This window comes from Leopardus geoffroyi, chromosome B1 (assembly GCF_018350155.1).
Source record: "Leopardus geoffroyi isolate Oge1 chromosome B1, O.geoffroyi_Oge1_pat1.0, whole genome shotgun sequence".
NCBI classification, from domain to species: domain Eukaryota; kingdom Metazoa; phylum Chordata; class Mammalia; order Carnivora; family Felidae; genus Leopardus; species Leopardus geoffroyi.
In genome coordinates, this window is record NC_059327.1 from 51,995,975 (window position 1) to 52,015,682 (window position 19,708).

At 39.9% G+C, this 19,708-nt stretch overlaps 1 protein-coding gene across 1 annotated transcript in view; it reads right to left on the minus strand.

The window, feature by feature from the left end:
* The window catches only part of XKR6 (XK related 6), a 324,795-nt gene extending 308,604 nt beyond the window's left edge, over positions 1-16,191 (minus strand). The window contains exon 1 of the mRNA XM_045462249.1: positions 14,921-16,191. Within this exon, the coding sequence (XP_045318205.1) occupies positions 14,921-15,666 (746 nt within the window). The 5' untranslated portion in view covers positions 15,667-16,191. The remainder of the gene's footprint in view (positions 1-14,920) is intronic.
* Between the last annotated feature and the right edge of the window lie 3,517 nt (positions 16,192-19,708).

Genomic DNA, 19,708 nt, shown 5'->3' on the forward strand with positions numbered 1-19,708 from the left:
CTTAAGTATGAATTTTACACATATACTTAGGTCATATATTTGGTGGCCTATACAATTAACAAATGAAAAACAAGAAGTGACTTTCAGGGGTACTTATTGGGGAATAGCGCCCAACCAGGTCTCCAAGTATGGGACATAGCTTTGTTTCACATCAGCTGTGCTCAGGTCTCAAGATCCCAAACTGTCCTGAATCAGATGAACTATTTTTTAAGACTTGAAACACTGGGGGCACCTGGGTGGCTCAGTTGGTTAAGCATCTGACTTTGGCCCAGGTCATGATCTCACAGTTCGTGAGTTCAAGCCCCGCGTCAGGCTCTGTGCCGACAGCTTGGAGCCTGGAGCCTGGAGCCTGCTTCAGATTCTGTGTCTCCCTCTCTCCCTCTGCCCCTCCCAGCTCATGCCTGCACTCTGTCTCTGTCAAAAATAAACAAACTTTAAAAAAAAAAGACTTGAAATACTGACAAGGGTTAGACATAGGGCCACAATACTTTTTATTTAGTTTATGAGGGACATTTTTACCTCAATTAAATTTCATCTGAAAAATTTAACTCTAGTTGTATTATTCCATTACATTTTAATTTAGTATATTTAGTATGGATCACACTTAAAGTGTTTGAACTTAGTTATTTTTGTTAAAGGCTACTTTAAATAGTTACTTGTTCTACCTGACCAATTAAAACAGGGGTTGGCCTGTTTTTATACGACCCTCAGGCTAAGGATAGTTTTTACATTTTTTAAAGGATACAATGAGACAGAGGCCTGACACGACTCACAAATCCTAAAATATTGAATTAAAACATGAATCAAACTAAAATGAAATTCTCTTTGATACTTCAGTCGATAGCAATTTACATCACACACCCACATGTATATACCTTCCGTTAATCTGAAGGATACCTGGTCTAAGCTCAGAATTCTTCCTTTCTCAGCGCGTCCACCAAAATCTAAGCTTCCTCTTCTATGGTCCAAAGCTGCCGCCTGGGCACCAATACATTTCCCAGCCTCACCTGATGTGATTACAGTCACAGGGCTAGTTGTTCACAATGGATTTTCAGCACAAGTGATGTGTTCACTTTTAGGTAGGGCTTTTAGGAAGCAATTATGCTTTCTCCATTTTTCCCTTTCCTTTCACTGGCTGAATGCTGAGGGTGTTGAGTCCCTACAGGATGTAAAAGCCACTATCAGCCAGGACCACCCACAGGAGACAAGACATTTCTATTGTGTTAAGTCACCAAAATTTTTGCTATTATACTTACCGAGGAAACAAACTGTAACAGTCACTAACATAAATGTTGTATATCTGCTGCCTTTCACATTTAACTAACTTCTACTTATTTTGGAAATTCTCCCAATCATCCTTTAAAAAAAAAAAAACACTCTCTGAAAACAGATTGTTTATATTGCTGAAAGCCGTCTGTTTATTCTACCCATCAGTCTTTTCCTTGACAACTGGCTACTGTTGCTCCTTTTTCTGTTTACTGTATGCTCAGATGAATTTTAATTTAAAAGCTCACTAAAACCACATTTCAAAGAACCAAAATTTAAAACCATTCCTGTTCCACATATGTGGTTCAAATGATGTGGCACTGAGACATCCCCACATTCCATCCAATGACTATGTGATAGAAGCAGACATTTTAAAATGGATTAAAATAGCCCCTCTTCACTTACTTATTGTAGGTAAGGGCCAAAAAAAAAAAAAAAAAAAAAAAAAAAAAAAACTTGAGGGTCCGTTATGCTCTCCACTATCTTGTGATGCTGTGGACACACATGAAGGCTACACCTTACATCAGAGCTTTAATTATGGTGAAACCGGCCTCCAATAGAAGCTAATAGCTACAGGAACCTACATATCAAAGAAAAACATGTCCCAGAATAAAATAAGACCTAGAATCATCTTGGCAGGGAGTGCAAATGTCACCCATACTACCGTAGTGGTATTTTTATCTGGATTTTATCTGGATTCTCATTGTTTTGTTAGTGCTATGGTTACAAAGTTACATAGTTTTAAGTAGACTAGCCTTAATCCTTTTTTTTTTCCCCCACAGGCCTTAGTTTTAGTGTGTGATTTTGCAGAATGAGAGGTTTTTCAGGAATAGGTATGAGCGTATCACAAATTGAGATCGTGAACTGCAAATGTCAAGCAAACAGGCAAAATGACACAATCCAACCTCATGGGTCCCCATTACAAATCCTTTAGCAGCCTGACAGACACCATCTCATTTAATCCTAGACAACTACCATCTGAAAACCTACCTAAAAATTATGTAGTCCCTAGCAAACAATGGAAACCATATAGTCCATAAACGCTACAAACATATTCTAATTCTCTATTCTTCCAAATCTACAATATAATTGCTTTTAACTTCAGCTTCGCTTTTACAACTGTCATTTAGTCTGCAAACAGAGTAATAAATCCTTTAGGTAGCTTCTCTGTTCTCCTAGTCCAAAGGCACACCATCACACACTAGGTCTAACCAAACCATTTGGGATTGCTTGAATTTTGAAAATATAATTTCCTTTTTAGAAAGCATAATCTTTTCCTTCGGAGTCAGCTTTCATGAAAACTGCTTTAAAGAAGGCAAAATGGCAGCATCCTGAACATACAAGGCTCCTTATACTATTTAGGTGACTCCTCCGGAGCTGCATTCCTCATAACCAAGCAAAATGACAGATGTGGGAATTTTGCTCATTTCAATCCAAAATCAGAGGATCCAACCTGGTCTACACGGTGCTCGCCCATAAACTCTGTGCCCCATCTCTGCCAGCCATTGCCTCCACTAGGATTTCTGACCCCAAACTTCCCAGTTACAAGGAGCCTGAACTGCCTCACCACTGCCACACTACATTCCCACATGGAACCCCGAGGGACACTATTTTGGTATGTGCGGATTCTAGGTTTCCTTGTTGATCTACTGTACTGATATCCTACCAACATGGAGTAACAGAGTAAAACACTCCATGACCCCTTCCGATCCCCTTCCCTAGTTATCCACCCTCTGCTCATGAATCTGTCAAGCAAAATGTAGTGAAATCATTTTTCTTCTCTGCTTCCTTCATCCCTGTGTGTAATGACACCCATTTAATACCTTTTAGGTCACTTCTCCTCTTTCACTCACTGGTTTCTTTTTAGGAATCCTACCTTAGTACTGACTTCAACATATACAACATTTCTGAAAATTCGAGATGTGAAATTCACTCTGGATTGAATATCAATCTCCCCAACACCTAACCTGGCACTTCTAGAACACTAACAGTGGTAATTTGTGTTAATAATGACCCCGAAGTACTTCAAACTTCCAAAGAAGCTTCTGAATCAAAGGCATATTCAATTATACACCATACAGTTTTAAAGTTAAATGTCTTGGGGTGCCTGGGTGGCTCAGTCGGTTAAGTGTCCGACATCAGCTCAGGTCACGATCTCGCAGTCCATGAGTTTGAGCCCCGCATCAGGCTCTGGGCTGATGGCTCAGAACCTGGAGCCTGGAGCCTGCTTCCAATTCTGTGTCTCCCTCTCTCTCTGCCCCTCCCCCATTCATGCTCTGTCTCTCTCTGTCTCAAAAATAAATAAACATTAAAAAAAATTAAAAAAAAAAAAAGTTAAATGTCTTTACAATATTCTAAGGCTTTAGTTTATGGTAATCCATATGCCATAATAGATGACAAATCTTGCTACTACTTGATTAATACACACTTTCACCAACCCATTCCAACTAAGGGTAAGGTCAAATCAGAGATTGCTTTAACACTGGTGTGATCCATTAAAATCATCATCACAACTTCCTCTGTATGGTCCACCACTCTAAATCTGGCATGCCCAGTGCTCAGATTTATAAAAAACTTTCCAAGTGATCCTAACAGAAACTGCTTCTCAAGAACTATCACTGCAAATAGTGGCAGAAATCAACCTATACAACTGTGGTTCTCATCTCGGTGCACTGCTGGGGGACCTTTGTGAAAACACAGGCTTTTAAAACATACAGATTCCAAGGCCCTTCCAGATCTAATGGATCCTAATCTGTTATGGTAGTACCCAAATATCCAATTCCTCAGATGATTCCAATGCACAGCCAAAGTTTGGAAATAATAGCTTTATAATCTTAGGAATCTTAAGAGCTGCTGCTCTCAGTGTTTCCAACAGGTCACCTAAGAACCAACATACGGGTGCAGCCTTTAGGTGGGACCTGCAAGGATAAAGAGTGGCCAAGAGGGTGTGGTCAACCCTACATACTCCTTTCTGTAATGTGGAAATCACGGGGTTGGAAGGATCACCTATCCCAAGAAAGAGACTAGGGTGAAGTACAGAAAATAACTTCCTAAAGATATACACTCAGCAGTACCACTCAGCTGCTTGAATCACAACAGCAGTTACAATTGACTAAGAGTCATAAGCCTACCACACTCCTCAGAGTTTAATACATTAGACTAGAAATCAGAGGTCTCAAAGGACCCTAGCTTTACATCAAGAGGGCCCAGTGGTTCAAGAATATCATTTCTCCATTTTTTATAAGCAGAACAGCCAAGTCCCAAAGTAAAGCAAAGTAATTAGTGAGAAGAGCCTTCTGATCATTACAAGAGAAGTCTGATAAAGAAAACTGCACAAATTTTGCCATCAATGAGATCTACCTTCAAAACCTTTCTCCACCAGTTAGTTACCAGTAACATCAGATTACTTAACCTCTCTAAACCCATTTCTTCCTCTATAAAATGAGCACAAAAACTTATGAAAATTTAAATGAGACAATATTTGCAAAAACAGAATTTTCAATACAGCTGCCTTTCCTCCTTAGTAATTTCTATACGCCTCTTCTATACCACTCTCCTTTAAGTCATACATACTAATAGTTACTACATATCTCTGTTAGTCTTTACCTTGACTTATTGCTATTACATATGAGAAACACATGAGAACACTAATTTTGCTCCTCCAAAACTAACATGCAGTTTAAACTTTGTCTACTGACAACCCACTGAGAACTCATCAGGGCCTAGATTCATACTCACTTCTTCAGGACAGAATTTCTTTTTTTTTTATTCTCAGGTACTGATTCCTCTAGAGCAAAGGCTCCCAAACTTTAAAGAAAGGTAAGAATTACTGGGGAGCTTGTTTAAAATACAAATCCCACCTCCCACCAACAATGTCATAATTGATAACAGGGAGGATTCTCACTGGCTGCTAATGGCAGTGGGTAAAAGGTTGCTAGGAAACAACACTGACATCTTGCCAAAGTATTATCCCACGAGTTATTTACTGGTTGCAAAAGGGAAAATATATATACCTCTATACAGAAAAATCTGGCAATCAGAATCTTAACCAAGAGATAAACCTTAGCATCACTAACAGTGCAACACATCAGATACCATGTGCCTGTTGACAGGATGCAAAAAGGAAGTAGGAAGCAGTATTTTGTCAAACATATGTACCCTGAATAAAATCAAGCCCCTAGATGCACCTTAAAGTTGACCCAGAAAACAGAGAGGTCAGATGATACTTGGAAAAAACAATTAGGCAATCCAAAATATAGAACATGTATGAACTGGCCTAGAGTCTGCAAAAGTCAATGTCACGAGGGGAAAAAATGTAAGAAAACTGTTCTAGGGTAACAGAAACAAAAGCAATGAGTGAATTATAATCAAATCCCTGTTTGGAGGGGAAAAAACCTATAGAAGAAATTGTTGGGGGCAAATGGGCAAATGTGAATATAAGCAGTTATTACATGATTCTGTAAAATTATGGAATCATTGATAATGATGGGATAATGGTATTACAGCTATGTAGAATTATTCTAATTATTTAGTATTTGAAGTACAGAGAGGTGCTTCCTCATAGTATGTTAGATACACAAACATACACTGACAAAGATATCTATGTTAATTATTGAAACCAGGTAGATGGTAACAGGTGTTCACTACTTTTTCTAACTCTCTGTATGCTTAAAAGTTTCCATAATGAAGACTAAAAACAACACATTCCCTGGCCCAACTCTATGAGACTCTAATTCCTTAAGCCTGTGGTAGGCCCATAAATCTGCATTCAAGTAGCCCTGGGGCCTATCCTAAAATACAAGATGTTCTCTGACCACTCTAAGAAACACAGCTGAAGACAGAAAGTAAGGTGTGTCCACTATCTGGAAGAGCTTGGGTTCTAAACTCTGTGCCAGCTCTATTTTATTGGCAGGCTTCCCAAGCAATGGATTTGGTATCTTCCTCACTGTTGCCATCTTTCTTCATGTGTCCAGTATATTTAAGATGGACTAAAAAGGAGGCATAATAGTAAAAGATTTCTATTTCATGTACCTATGATTCCTTGAGAGCATCTCCCCACGGTAAACAATAATTAGCAACTCTAACTCCCAAAAGAGTGCTTTAAAGAATTCTTGTTTACCTTTCTCTGAACTGAATATTCAAATTTCTTCCTAGAAATGGGTAATGAGTACACAGTCATAGTCTACAAATTGATAACCAAAATAAAACAGAAATGGTATCCTCACAATTGAAAAAGAAAAAAAGACCAAAATACCGCACTCAAAACTTTTGACTACAACAAACTAAAAAGCTTTTGTACAAACAAATGGGAGTACATCAAACTGAAAGGCTTTTACACAGCAATGGATATGACCAACAAAATGAAAAGGCAATGGGAGGGAGAAGACAGTCACAAATGATATATACAATAAGGGGTTAACATGTGAACTATATAAAGAACTCATAATTCAGTATTTAAAAACTAATAATAAACACTCCAATTAAAAAAATGGACAGAGGAGGGAGAGGAGGGCGCCTGGTGGCTCAGTTGGTTGAGGTCTGACTCCTGATTTCACTCAGGTCATGAGATCAAGCCCCACCGTTAAGCTCTGCTCTGAATGTGGAGCCTGCTAGAGATTCTCTCTCTCCCTCTGCCTCTCTCTCTCTAAAAACAAAACAAAAAACAGGACAAAACAAGAGACATTTTTCCAAAGACACACAGATGGCCAACAGGCAATGAAAAGATGATCAATTTCAGTAATCATCAGGGAAATGCAAATCAAAACCACAAGAAATCACCTTACACCTGTTAGAAGTAACAAGTGTGGCGAGGATGTGGAGAAGAGGGAATCTCGTGCACTGTAAGTAGTTAAGGTTATAAATTGGTGCAGCTACTGTGGAAAACAGTACGGAAGTTCCTCAAAAAATTTAAAATAGAACTACCATACAATCCGGCAATTCCAGTTCCAGGTATGTATCCAAAGAAAACAAAAACCACTTTGAAAAGACATGTGTACCCCTACGTTCATTATAGCAATGTTTACAATAGCCAAGATATGGAAGCAACCTAAGTATCCATCAATAGACGAATGGAAAAACAAGATGTGGTATATTACCCAGCCATAAAAAATGAAATCTTGGGGTGCCTGGCTGGCTCAGTTGGAAGAGCATGTGACTCTTGATCTCAGGGTCATGAGTTTGAGCCCTACACTGGGTGTAGAGATAGACTGATTGATTAAATAAATAAACACATAAAACCTAACTTCAAATAAACGGTCTTAAAAAATGAAATCTTGCCATTTGAGACAACATGGATGTTACCTATAAGGTACCATGCTAAGTGAAATAAGTCAGTGATTTCACTTATATGTGGAATCTAAAAAACAAAACAGAAAAAAGACTCAGATACAGAGAACAAACTTGATGGTTGCCAGAGAGGAGTGGGGTGTGGTGATGGACGAAACAGGTGAGGAGGATTAAGAGGCACAATCTTCCAGTTATAAAATGCATATGACACAGATATGTAACACACAGCAGAGCTATTAAATTACTATGTTGTATACCTGAAATTAATGAAATATTGTATGTCAATTATTCTCCAGTAAAAAAAGTTATTTTAAAAACTGGCATTTCAAGGTAAAAGTGATATATGAGAACCTTTGTTAGCAATACGTAAAATACCTTAGGGATATAGTGATTTGTTTTAAAATGGGTAAAAACAATGTAATATACCAAGATATATACATATCAGATATACCGAAAAGAAAAATCTAAAGGTGAATCTTGTGTAGAAATGCTATCAATGTCATTGTAACAATATTCACTAAGTCCTCCAAACAAAATCAGGAAATACAACTAGAACCAGAAAAGTACCTATACCATAATCTAAGAATACCAAAACCAAAATTCACTTAGAATTATTTCCCAGAACAGCTCACAACTGACATAGAAGCTACCATTAAAAAAACAATAATTACAAACACAACTTTTCAAACTTAGAGAACACATAGCAAATAATAAACTGCAGTAGGTGACTTTGAGGTTCCTCCCCAATAAAGAAATTAATCTAATAAACAATCCAGGAAAACCTCCAAAATCTAGAACTTGGATACATACATTGCTTTAAGCTTAATCTAACAGTAAAAAAAATTTATAACTGAAGACTACAAAAAATGAACTTTAAAAGATGTGAATTTTAGCTGAAATTGCAAATTCACAAAGTTAGCTAATAAACCAGCATTAACACATTTCTTAGAAAGTCTAATCTGCTATGAATTCTAACATTAACTACAGAGAGATAAAAATGCCTCTACAGGCAGCAAAGTTATTGAAAATAATGAGAATGTGTTTAGTATATCAAAATAACACATGGTAAAATTTCAAGGCAGTTCCTGGGAAACCTATACATTTTAAAATATTTTAACTGCTCAAACTAAAGCATGAAATTGCTTCTTTAAAACTTCAGAGTGTTAATCCCTACCAGCATAATAAACTTTTTAAAACTGAAGAGACCTTAAAGATCACTAACTTTAACTTCTCATTTGATAAATATGAGAAAATCGAAGCCAGAGATTTTTTTGTAACTTGTAGAATGATAAACCAGACTTCTTAATTCCAATACACAGTGTTCCCTGTATACCACACTATGTATGTCCTGTCCCTTAACAACAACAAAAAATCTCCAATAACAATAAGTAGTGGATTGTCTTCAGGCAAATGTAAAAAGTCACTGAACTTTTTAAATGAGGTTGTATGTTCATGACATTTTAAAAAAATTTAACTCGTTCAGAAAGAAACAAGAAATCCAGAATTCTAACTAGAAGAAAGTAGGTAAACAGAACATTATGAAGGAATAAACTAAAGTTTTAGCCATAAACTTCCTTGCAGAAGTAACACCATAAAGCTACCAGCCCAGGGTGAAAATGGCAATACATCAGACACAGATTACTTTTCAATCCCACAGAATCTTTGCAATAGTCCAGAATTTATCAGTTACATAAGCCTCAGTGACTTTTGGATAAAGTTTGCAAAATCAAATCATACTGCAAAACAGTATGTGTATTGTTAAGAGACAGAAATGAACTGCCTGTGATTTCTGACATGTGCCCACTACATTTCTAGAACGCTAGATTTCTGTAACATAGAGTTTAAGGCTTTGTTTCCCCATCATTCTGGAAATACTATTCTTCATCACTAGTTGCAGTGTTACTCAACGCCATGCCATTTTTTTCATCACCTTCCCTTGAAAAGTTACCATAAATGTCAAGTTTTACTGTTTCTATTCTTTGAAAAATGAGAAATAATTTTCAGGGAAGCTCTCTTCATAGTCATTCTCCTTGAGGAAGTAGCTCTTTATATATATAACTTCCACTAATTATGTATTTCTATGATTTTTCAGGTGGTGGGAAGGGGAAGGGAATAACTAGATAAGACTACTTAATGTTGTGATACCTTTCTTTTTTCCTTTATGGTATCAAAGGGTCTTGCCCACTGCAAAATTATAAAATTATTCTATATTTTCTTTTACATGTACTATTTTATGTTTATATCTTTAATTCTTTTAGAATCTTTATTTATGTAAGGTAGAAATCAATTCTTCCCAACTGGGTAGTCATTTGCCCCAATATCATTTGTTAAATAACCCTTTTCCCCTTCATGGATTAGAAATGCTTTACTATCTGCTAAATTCCCATAAACCTGTCTATTTACCTCACTCCTTATTCTGTTTCACTACCTATTTGCCTAGTTCCTCTGCCAGCCACACGTTGTTCTAATTATTGACACTTTACAGCACATCCGTTTTCTGGTAAGTCTCAACATTTTTTCAACAAGACTTTTTTTGATTGTGCAAAAACATTTACTTCTCTCAATTTTTCTTGTTTCCCCTAAAAAAAAATCCCACTTTCTTTTGAAACAGAATTCCATTAAATTTATGGATAAAATATAATGTATTTTTAAAATATTTAGATTCCCATCTAGTAATAAGCAGATATGTAAAGCCCCCGACACACACACACACACACACACACACACACACACACACACACACGTGTATACAATCTTCATTTGACAGTGACTGGTACTCTGGCCCCACACGAATGAAATTTCCTTATTTGCAAGGTAACATTTCCATTCTTAAATCACAAAATCTTAGAGCAAGAAGAACATTATAGATCACTTAGTCCAATACCACTTGTAAGCCCAGTTATGTTTTCCTTAAGCCTGCCCGAGATTCATTTCAAAGTTAAAAGTAATATACACCTTTTACACGCAACATAATCATAAAAGTACTACCTGGATCACACAAAAGCAAAGAAGTTACCTTTATTCAAGAGTACTTTCAACTTAGAAATCCTTTTAGAAGACCCATACTGGGCTCAAAACAAAAAAAAAAAAAACAAAACAAAAAACAAGAGTACCTTAAGGGCATATACTAGAAACAACTCCAGGTACATTTTTAGATACTGTTTCCAAGGCAAAGTCTTTTTGTTACAGTGGGTCCAGGAACCGAAAGTCATAGTACCACATCATTCCATTCCCAACTGTTCCATCATTTATTAAAAATCCAACAACAATCTCCAAATGAATAAGCTGAAACAATTCTAAAACTGTTTCTCAACTGTTTCTCTGGCTGCCCATGTAATCACCTGTAGAGCTTTTAAAAATAAGATTACTTGGGTCCCACTCTGGGACCTTAAACATTTTCTTTCTTTTTTTTTTTTTTTTTTTTTTTTAAAGCTGTAGTAGGTTCTAGTTTCAGCCAGAGTTAGGAACCAACATTCTAAAAGATTCAACAAGAACAAAGGCCCTTAAAGTGCCAAGCATCCCTATATCTTGCGGGGGGGGGGGGGGGGGGGGGGTGAAGAAGCAGTAATGAAAAAACCATCTTCACCAGCCCAGCAACATTTGCTGCTGATTAAGCTGTGTCCCTACATTATGCCAGTCTTAAAACAGGAAAAACTGCAAAACACACAAAGCTTTTAACTGTTCATAGATGGATGGGGCTATTATGATATGTGAGACACCTTTTTCTTTTTTCTCCCTTGAAGGCAACCCTCCACCCCACACCATCTCCCAGGAGAAAAGACAGTTGATACTCACTTTAAAAATGGCAAAAATTATTAAGATTTTAGATAAATTCTTCTTTGACTTTGTGAAAAAGAAAGGTGTAAACACACCCATAAAAACAAATAGGGAGATGAACGATTGGCTGCGATATCATGACATTAGATGAAATTTCAGTCAAAGAACTGTTGCTTCGTGACTGCAGAGAACTGCCGAAACACTAAACACCCTCTAAAGGTAGCACAAAAGCAAAGGAAGGCTGATACACTGAAGGAAAAAACTTACAACGATGCAAATACACAAACTAAATCAAACCGTTCCTAAGGTCTAACCCTCTAAGAAAATGATCGCGCTTTCTAATAACACTTTCACTAAACTGAAGCCCGGCGTGACTCACATTCTTGTTATGAGTGACTCATATACCTTCCATCCTTGGGAAAAGCACCTGAAAAATAGAGCACATAAAGCTACACCGTTAAGTTACATGTTAAGTAATTAGTGAGAGTAACACATACATTAAGTAGACCTTAATCACACACCAAAACTCTGCAAAAGGAGGTTCATGAAACCAAATCATCCCACAGACAACTATTCTTCCACGCTCCAATTCTGGCCTAGCCAAAAATATTTTCTCACATTCTGTAAAGTCATTTGGTGAAAGAGCTATCAAGTATTTTGCATCTCGACAGTAAAGGCATCACACGTTAAAGTGTATCACCCTACTATCAAGGAAAACTAAATTCTCTTAAATTAGCACTGAGATCTGTCCAAGCAGGAGTAAAATGATTTTACATTAAAAAAAAAAAAAAAAAAAAAAAAGAAGCAGGTGAAGAGACAGGTATTCATGGTTTAATTGAATCAGTTTTAACAATGTACAACTTTACCAACATATTTCTTAGAAATGTAGCCCAAATCAGTGATATAATTCCTAGGCCTTACCCTCGTCACATGACCACATGAAATAGCAAAATTTAAGTAGCAAATATAATTAAGGGAACAACTGTAACCCCAAAAATCTGCAGTAAACTCTGAGATGATGTGTGTTTATACACACAATAAGTAATTGTTTGCCCAGAAATTCAAACAAAAAAAGGATGAAAACCTTCTTGTAATGCTTTTCATGTGAATGATTTGCATGCAAGCCACGTGCCTAGCAGGTAGTAAAGAGGAGACTCTGTTCCTGGGACATTTCAAACAAAACAAGCTTATTGAAAAATTTTAAAGCAAGGAAAGAAAATCCTTCATCAGCAATTATTTCTTTTGAAGTACAGCTACGTTGGAATAAATAACTTAGCTGAATTAACGTATCTTTTAGTACTTTATACTTTGAAAGCTTTATGAAAAATTTAGACACATATTCTAATCTTGAAAAAAAATTTACACATAGTAAAATCACAGGCATCTTTCTGAAATATCTATACCACTGCACATCTTGAAACTTCAAGGAAGATCTGGGAAAGAAATACATTACCCTATTTTAAACAAGTATAAAAGCCTAAAATTACACTTAAAATGTACTTCTTAGTTTGTTCCAAAATCTGGACTTCTTTATCCAAATGCAATTAAGATTAGGGGAAAAATTGTTCTAAGAATTTGTGAAGCTGAACTCCAATTCCATCATGTCCCAAAAGCTGACTACTAATAAATACCTAGGATGGATTACATTAGAAACATTCTCTCAGGAACTTGAACCTGACACCAAGATACTGATTGTCTACACTTTAGGGGTTAAAGACAGGGAGCGACAGGGGACTTTGGCTTGTTCAGAAACCTAGTTATTAAATATATGCGGTTTATCTTTACTAGTATTTCAAAATCTCTCTCCCCCATCCTTCTTGTCCCTCTCCCCCTTCATTCTTTTGCATCTTACCAACCTGCAAGAAATCAAAAAAAGTATCCCCAGTATCAAACGTACTACCTTTGATTCAATATGGATTTGGGTGTTCAGGTAGGTTTTTAGATTTAGATTTCAAATGCAAAACATATTTCAAAATTTTACCTGACCGCATGCTACACTCAAAATTGCTAAAAGTTAATCATCATTTTCCCCCCTATTTTATCCCACTACCCCTTTCTTATAAACTTATCAGCAGGAAACCAATTATTTGCAGACAAGTACAGCTAAGAAAAAAAGGTTGCTAGGTTCAATCTAGGGGCACCAGTAAACAAGCCTAGAAGTATCAGAAAAATCAAGAACCACTCACAGGTCCCCAATCCTGAATCTGCATATAAACCCTACAGGACAAAGTTCTTGCAGTCACTTTCATGATTTGACTTAATTCAATCCCATGCTTTCTGAAACGTCTTTATTTGAAACTATAAAGAGAGATCTGGACAAACAATTCAAAAGACAATGAACTTTCTGCCAGTTAACCTAAGTACATCTCAGTTAACTGAAATACAGAGCACCTAAAACCTCCTACTAGGTGCAGGACTCAGGGCAATCTAGGCAAAATGTCTTCTCACAGAAGCAATGTACCCGAAGAGCTCTGTGTAATTCAGCTTCAGTTAAGATTCGCTTCTCTTGGAAATGTTTACCTACAAACTCACAGTCTCCAGAATACACTCAAGCTTTTAAGTTGGAGGGCAAAGATTTACCAAGATTTTAAAGGGATCATTTCCTTAGTTAAGCCAGTTAAGGTGGGTAGCAAAAAGAACCTCTGCAAGTGGTTTGGGAGGTATTCACCAGGCACAGGGGAAATTTACAAAAGATGAAAGGGCCGCAGGGCCAAGCATGGGCTTGTGTAAACATAAATCCCCTACGCACTGGCCTAGGTATCAAAAACAACGTTCCTCCAGAATAGGTGTCCAGGTGGCTAATTGACTTTCTGGAGGTGAGAGTTAAAAACAAACGCTTACACCCAGTATATACGACACAATTTTACCTGTCACCAAAAAAAGGGTCTAATCCAGCAAAAAAAAAAAAAAAAAAAAAGAAAAAAAAAAAAGAAAAAAAAGTCATTTTTCCTTCAAGGAGGGCAGCGGTTTAGAGTCATTTGCAGGGGATAGGATTGCAGGGGGGAGGGCGCGTGGAATAAAGAAGTGCTAAAAGGAGAGGCAGAGAGGGGTTTTTTGCACAGGGCCCCACACAGGCCACTGCGGAGAGAAGACGGGGAAGAGGGGAAGATGTCTCACCAGGGGACAAAACCGAATGCAAAACCAGCTTGGAAGAAGGAAGGTCCCCCCCGCCCCCCCAACAGGAGGCGAGCTGGGGTGCAGATAAAAAGCGCTAGCGGCTGGTTACCTTGGGAAACAGGGGAAAGGGACAACGGGAATAAGAGGTCTACAGAGATGTAAGGGAAGGAAAGGATGAGGCAGGGTCTCCGGTAAGTGCGAACCCGGGAAGAAGATAGACAAACAGCGGGACTGGGGCCTCCCAGGGCCAAAAGGCGTGGCCAGGGATCCAGATCAAACGACGGTCTTTATCAGACGCCAGGGGAAGTGAGCGGCAAACCCCTCCTTCAAGACCCCGGGGCAGACCCGTCCGAGGGGCCCAACTGCGAGGCACCTCGAGGGCAGAACGCGCTCTGGAGGGCTCTGGCCTCGCCCGCGGGGCCCTCCGCAGGGCCGGCTGCCCGGGCCCCCGCCCCCACCCCCGCAGTGCTCTTACCTCCACACCTGCCCCATCTGCAGCAGGTGGATGACCGACTGCCAGATCCACACGGAGAGGCGGCACAGGCGCTGCGCCCCCGGCGTGGCCGAGCCCGGGCCGCCGCGGCCGTAGCCGGCCCCCATCATGGGGGGGCCCCGGCTGCTGAGCCCCTCCACGGCGCCCAGCCCGCCGCCCGTGTAGTCCTGCACGAACCAGCGGAAGCTCAGGCTCTGCACCAGCAGCGACGGCACCAGCACGAAGAAGAGGGTCAGCCCGAAGAAGCCGTAGTCCCCCTTGCGGTAGTAGTCGAGGGCCAGCCACAGGTCGGTGCCCACGTCCCCGAAGAAGACCAGCAGCGCCAGCACGATCCACAGGCAGTCGAGCCACGGCCGCTCCACCTGCGGCGGCGGCGGTTGCGGCCGAGCGGCAGGCGTCGGGGGGTGGTGGTCGGCGCCGGCGGCCGCGGGCGGCTGCAGCGGCTGGTCCCCCCCGTCGGCGGCGGCGGCGGCGCTGCGGCGCGGCTTCTTGCCCAGGAGGGAGCGCAGGCAGGCGGAGCGGCAGCCCCAGTAGCACGAGGAGGTGTTGCAGCAGTGGCAGATGTGCAGCGAGCTGCTCTCGCCGGGCTCGCTGCCGTCGCCGCCGCCGCCGCAGCCGCCTCCCCCGGGCTCCCCGTCCTCCTCGCCGCCGCTGCCCACCGCCTCGTCCAGGTTGTGCAGCTGGGCAAAGCCCACCCCCACGCCACCGCCATCGGATTTCGCCGCCATCTTGACTCTCTTCCCAGCTCCGGAGGTTGGGGGGGGAGGGACGGGTAGGGGGGGGAAGAAGGCAGGGAACGGGGAGGGGGGGAAACGAATGGAGAGGAAGGGGGGCGGGGAGGAAGCGGGGGAGCAAACGAACGAGGGGGGAGTGGGCCAGGGAACCCCCTCCGCTTCCGGGTAGTTGGCGTCACTTCCGGGCGAGCCCCCCAATCGCACGGCGCCCGCAGCTCCCCAGCCCTACCCTCCCGGCCAAGATGGCCGCCCTCCTGTGCCTCAGCTGCTGGGCGGGGGACCGGGGGGTTCTCCCCGCCAGGGCTCCCCTTCCCCTCTTCCGTTGACCCCGAAACCCATCAGGTTGACCCCTCGGCGTTTCTGAATCCCGCTGGGCCGAGTGATGCGGTCCAAAGTGATCCCTGGAGGGGGCAGTGCCAGACGTTTTGGGGTCCCCTTCCTCAGCGTCGCAGCTCACAGCTTTCCTCCTGGAGAAACGCCCCCTAACACCCTCCCGGCTGCTGGCAAAGGGGCGGGACTCCTGAGGGAAGGGGCGGAGCTCGTGCAAAGCAGGTGATTACGTGTCACTTCCGGGAGATAGGATGACCTCATTGAGTAGTTAGGCACCCCCCCCCCCATCAAAATGGCTGTGTCTCACCTCTTTGGTGTTTTTTTTTTTCCTTCTTTCAAAATTCTCTTATTTTCTTATTTTGAGGGTCTTGAGAAATTGCATAAATCAGTTTAGATTCCCACACACAACTGACTGATTCTCACTTGTATTTGGACACCTCCCTCTGTTGACCCCCTGATTTTCTTGTCACTGACAACTTTACCACCTTTAGTAATAAAGTTTCCATCATTCCCTTAAGAAAAATCCAAAGTCCAATTAAAAGTCAGCCTATTGCACCTTGAATGTTAGAGCGAAGATTGTATTGGCATCAGTGACCTTGAATGTATTTTCTTCATCATTGAAATGTATTTCTACCAACTTTTTTTAAGTATGTGATTTTTATATTATGTGACCTTAATTTGGAAAATTCAGAACTAGCCAGAGTTTAAGGTGTATCAATTACTTGTTCAAGCTATTTGGATGTGTGAAGATTGCCTTTTAGAATGTTTTTGGTGCTAAAACTCTGTCAGTAAACAGGGCTTTAAATGAGTGAAAATGTTATCAGTGTGCTATATCATTAAAACATGTGCAGGGTACACTACTTAATCTTAACAAATTACAAAAGTGAAGCAGCACTGAATGGATTTGAATTACAATGATCTTCTAGTGAAAGTACATTTGAAGCCAGACAAAGCAAGCTACATGGTTACAGTTGTTACTGATCAAGGGAAAGAAACATTTTGAGATTAAAAAAAGAGGGGAAAAAAATGTTTTAAACTCGGAATTCTCTTTAAATCCTGAATTTTGTACTCATTTTTCTGACCCTGTCTACTTCTCTCTTGAGTAAAACCTAATAATACTGTAGTTTTCTTTGGAATGCTGAGGTCAAATTAGGTAATATTTGCACCGAAGTTCTGTGGAAGAAAGGTGCCTATGAAATCTTCAGGATTATTTTGAGGTATATGATATTTAACACTATAGCACCTAGTTAATTGGGGGTGGCAAGGCAAACAAGGATTCCATATTTTAGGACACAACTTTTTGTCAGTATGCCAAGGTAAATCCTATAAAGACCTTACAGAAAGTACTCCTAGAGAATTTTTACCCCAGCCATTGGGGAGGGGAGGAGGGGAAAGAGGACAAGTAGTTCCAAAATCTGCTTTTGGAAACAAGTCTCGTAACTCTATCCTTTGATTTCATACCACGATTTAAGCCTCTTTGTTCCTGTGCTAGCAAAACTTATAGCCAACAGGTAAGGACATTTCCTCATATAAATGGCCTCTTTCTTTACTGAATTTGAATTAATAACGTTTTAGAAAAACAGCTTAAGTGTAGATTAGGACTGCCTAGGTTTGAATCCCAGTTCCACTAAAATAATAATGTGAATGGTAAAAAGAAAACCATAGGCCCAAAATGGCATGACTTTGGCCAAGTCACCAAACCAGGGCTTAATACCTCACTGCAGTTTCTACCTTCCCCAATGTAGTCTTAACCAGTCAGTCAGGAATTTTCTGAGCAGCACCAATGAGGTAATTTGTCATACGGGCCCTTTTCATCCCCCAAAGGAAGATGAGGTAATTTACCTAATAAGAACCCCTGCCCTTGCGGCTAAGGGAAGATGACCTTGTCTGGCACAACTCTTTGTTTCCTCTTGCTAGTAACTTTCTTGCCCCACCTTCCTTCCTATGAAAATCTTCCATTCTGTAGAACTCCTTGGGACTCCTCTCTACTTGCTAGATGGGATGCTGCCCGATTCATGAATCATTTAATAAAGCCAATTAGATCTTTGCATTTACTCGGTTGAATTTTTATTCTTTAACATGAATACTGTGAGCAAGATAATTAACCTCCTTAAACCTGAGTTCCCTCCATTGTATGATGGGGATAATACCATCATATAATGTTGACATGTTCTCTGAAAAGTTGTTAGGTGGATTAAAGATGGTAATCCATTCGAAACTCTCAACATGATACCTGATAGGTAGTCAGCACTAAATAAATGATAACCGCTATTATTTTTATTGCTATTATGATATGTTTGTATGGTACCAACATATAGTTACTTAAATTTTATCATTCAGTAGATAGATTTGGTATCTCTAATAAATGAAGGCATTTTTAAATGCTTCCAGGAAACGGGTACAACTAATTTGTATCTTTAAGTATATTTTCTCTGTTTAAGCCTGGGAGGCAATGAAATGAGATACAATAGCAGGCAGCAATGACATATTTATGATTCCTATTTCTCTATGCCCTGAAAGAACATAATCTACTAGTGAAATTAGCTAAGTAAATTATACTTACTGTATAAAGCTGACAAATGAGACTGAATCAAAAGGGTTTATCACAATTGAAATTTCAAGTGGATGCATAAGATCTGCAGGCTGTCAAGTGATTTCAACTTTACATTTGCTGTTTCAACAATTTTAGCATTCTGACTTCTGTGGAAGGTATACAGTGTGGAACCCAGAAGGTTCTAAAATTAAAATCAGTTACAGTGATAATAAAGCTATCATGAAAACTCACTGAAAGGCTAACATAAATTAGAACTGTGCTATGAATGATACTTTTTTTTAACCCAGAATTTTGGGGCAATTAGGTATACCAAGTAAGTCCTGAGCTTAGCACAGTGCTGAACACATAGTAAGCACTCAATAAATATTAGTCAAATAAGTGAATTAAAATAATTTTTGAAATAACTGAAATTTACCCTTTCAAAGCCCCCCCCCCAAAATAGGTATTTTGCATCTGATGATATAAATCTTTATAAAACCATTGATGTATTACAGAGATACCTTGATCCTTTCGTAAACAAGGAAGGAATAAAAAGAAATTCATTGACCACTGGTCTGCTTTTTTACAAGCACACCAGTTAACCTTTTCTTGATGACTTGACCTTAAGGTACACTTATGCTAAGAGGTTCTGTCTATTGAACAAGCCTACTAAGAAACCACCCCAGGCCTGCTGGATACTTGCGTTCTTGTTGTTTCTAAATAACATTTAAAAAAAAAAAAAATCTCTGCTATTTGTAGTTCAGTCAGTTACCAACTTTGGCTCCTTTTACTTCCACTTTGACATAGGCTGGGAAGTCATGTTGGAATTACATGCAATACAATGGTAAATCAATTTTTAGAGTGTCTTCTATGAGTAAAGTAAGACAGACCTAATACACGGAAGTTGTGGCACAGTTTCACTGCCCCCAAACTTTTGGCATTTTTCTTCCTGAATCTCTGCTGTTTTCAGAAAGGCAAAAGGGGAATTTATTGTTAAGTGCCATTATGTATTAGCCATCGTCCCAAACAGCATTCTATTTAATTTTACAACCATCCCAAAAGGCATGGGGATATCCCCATTTTAATCGCTGGAAAACAGCCTCCAGTCCAAAGGAGGCCTAATTCCAAAGCCTAAACCTCTCACCTTCACATTGCCCTGGGCCAAGCAGCTAT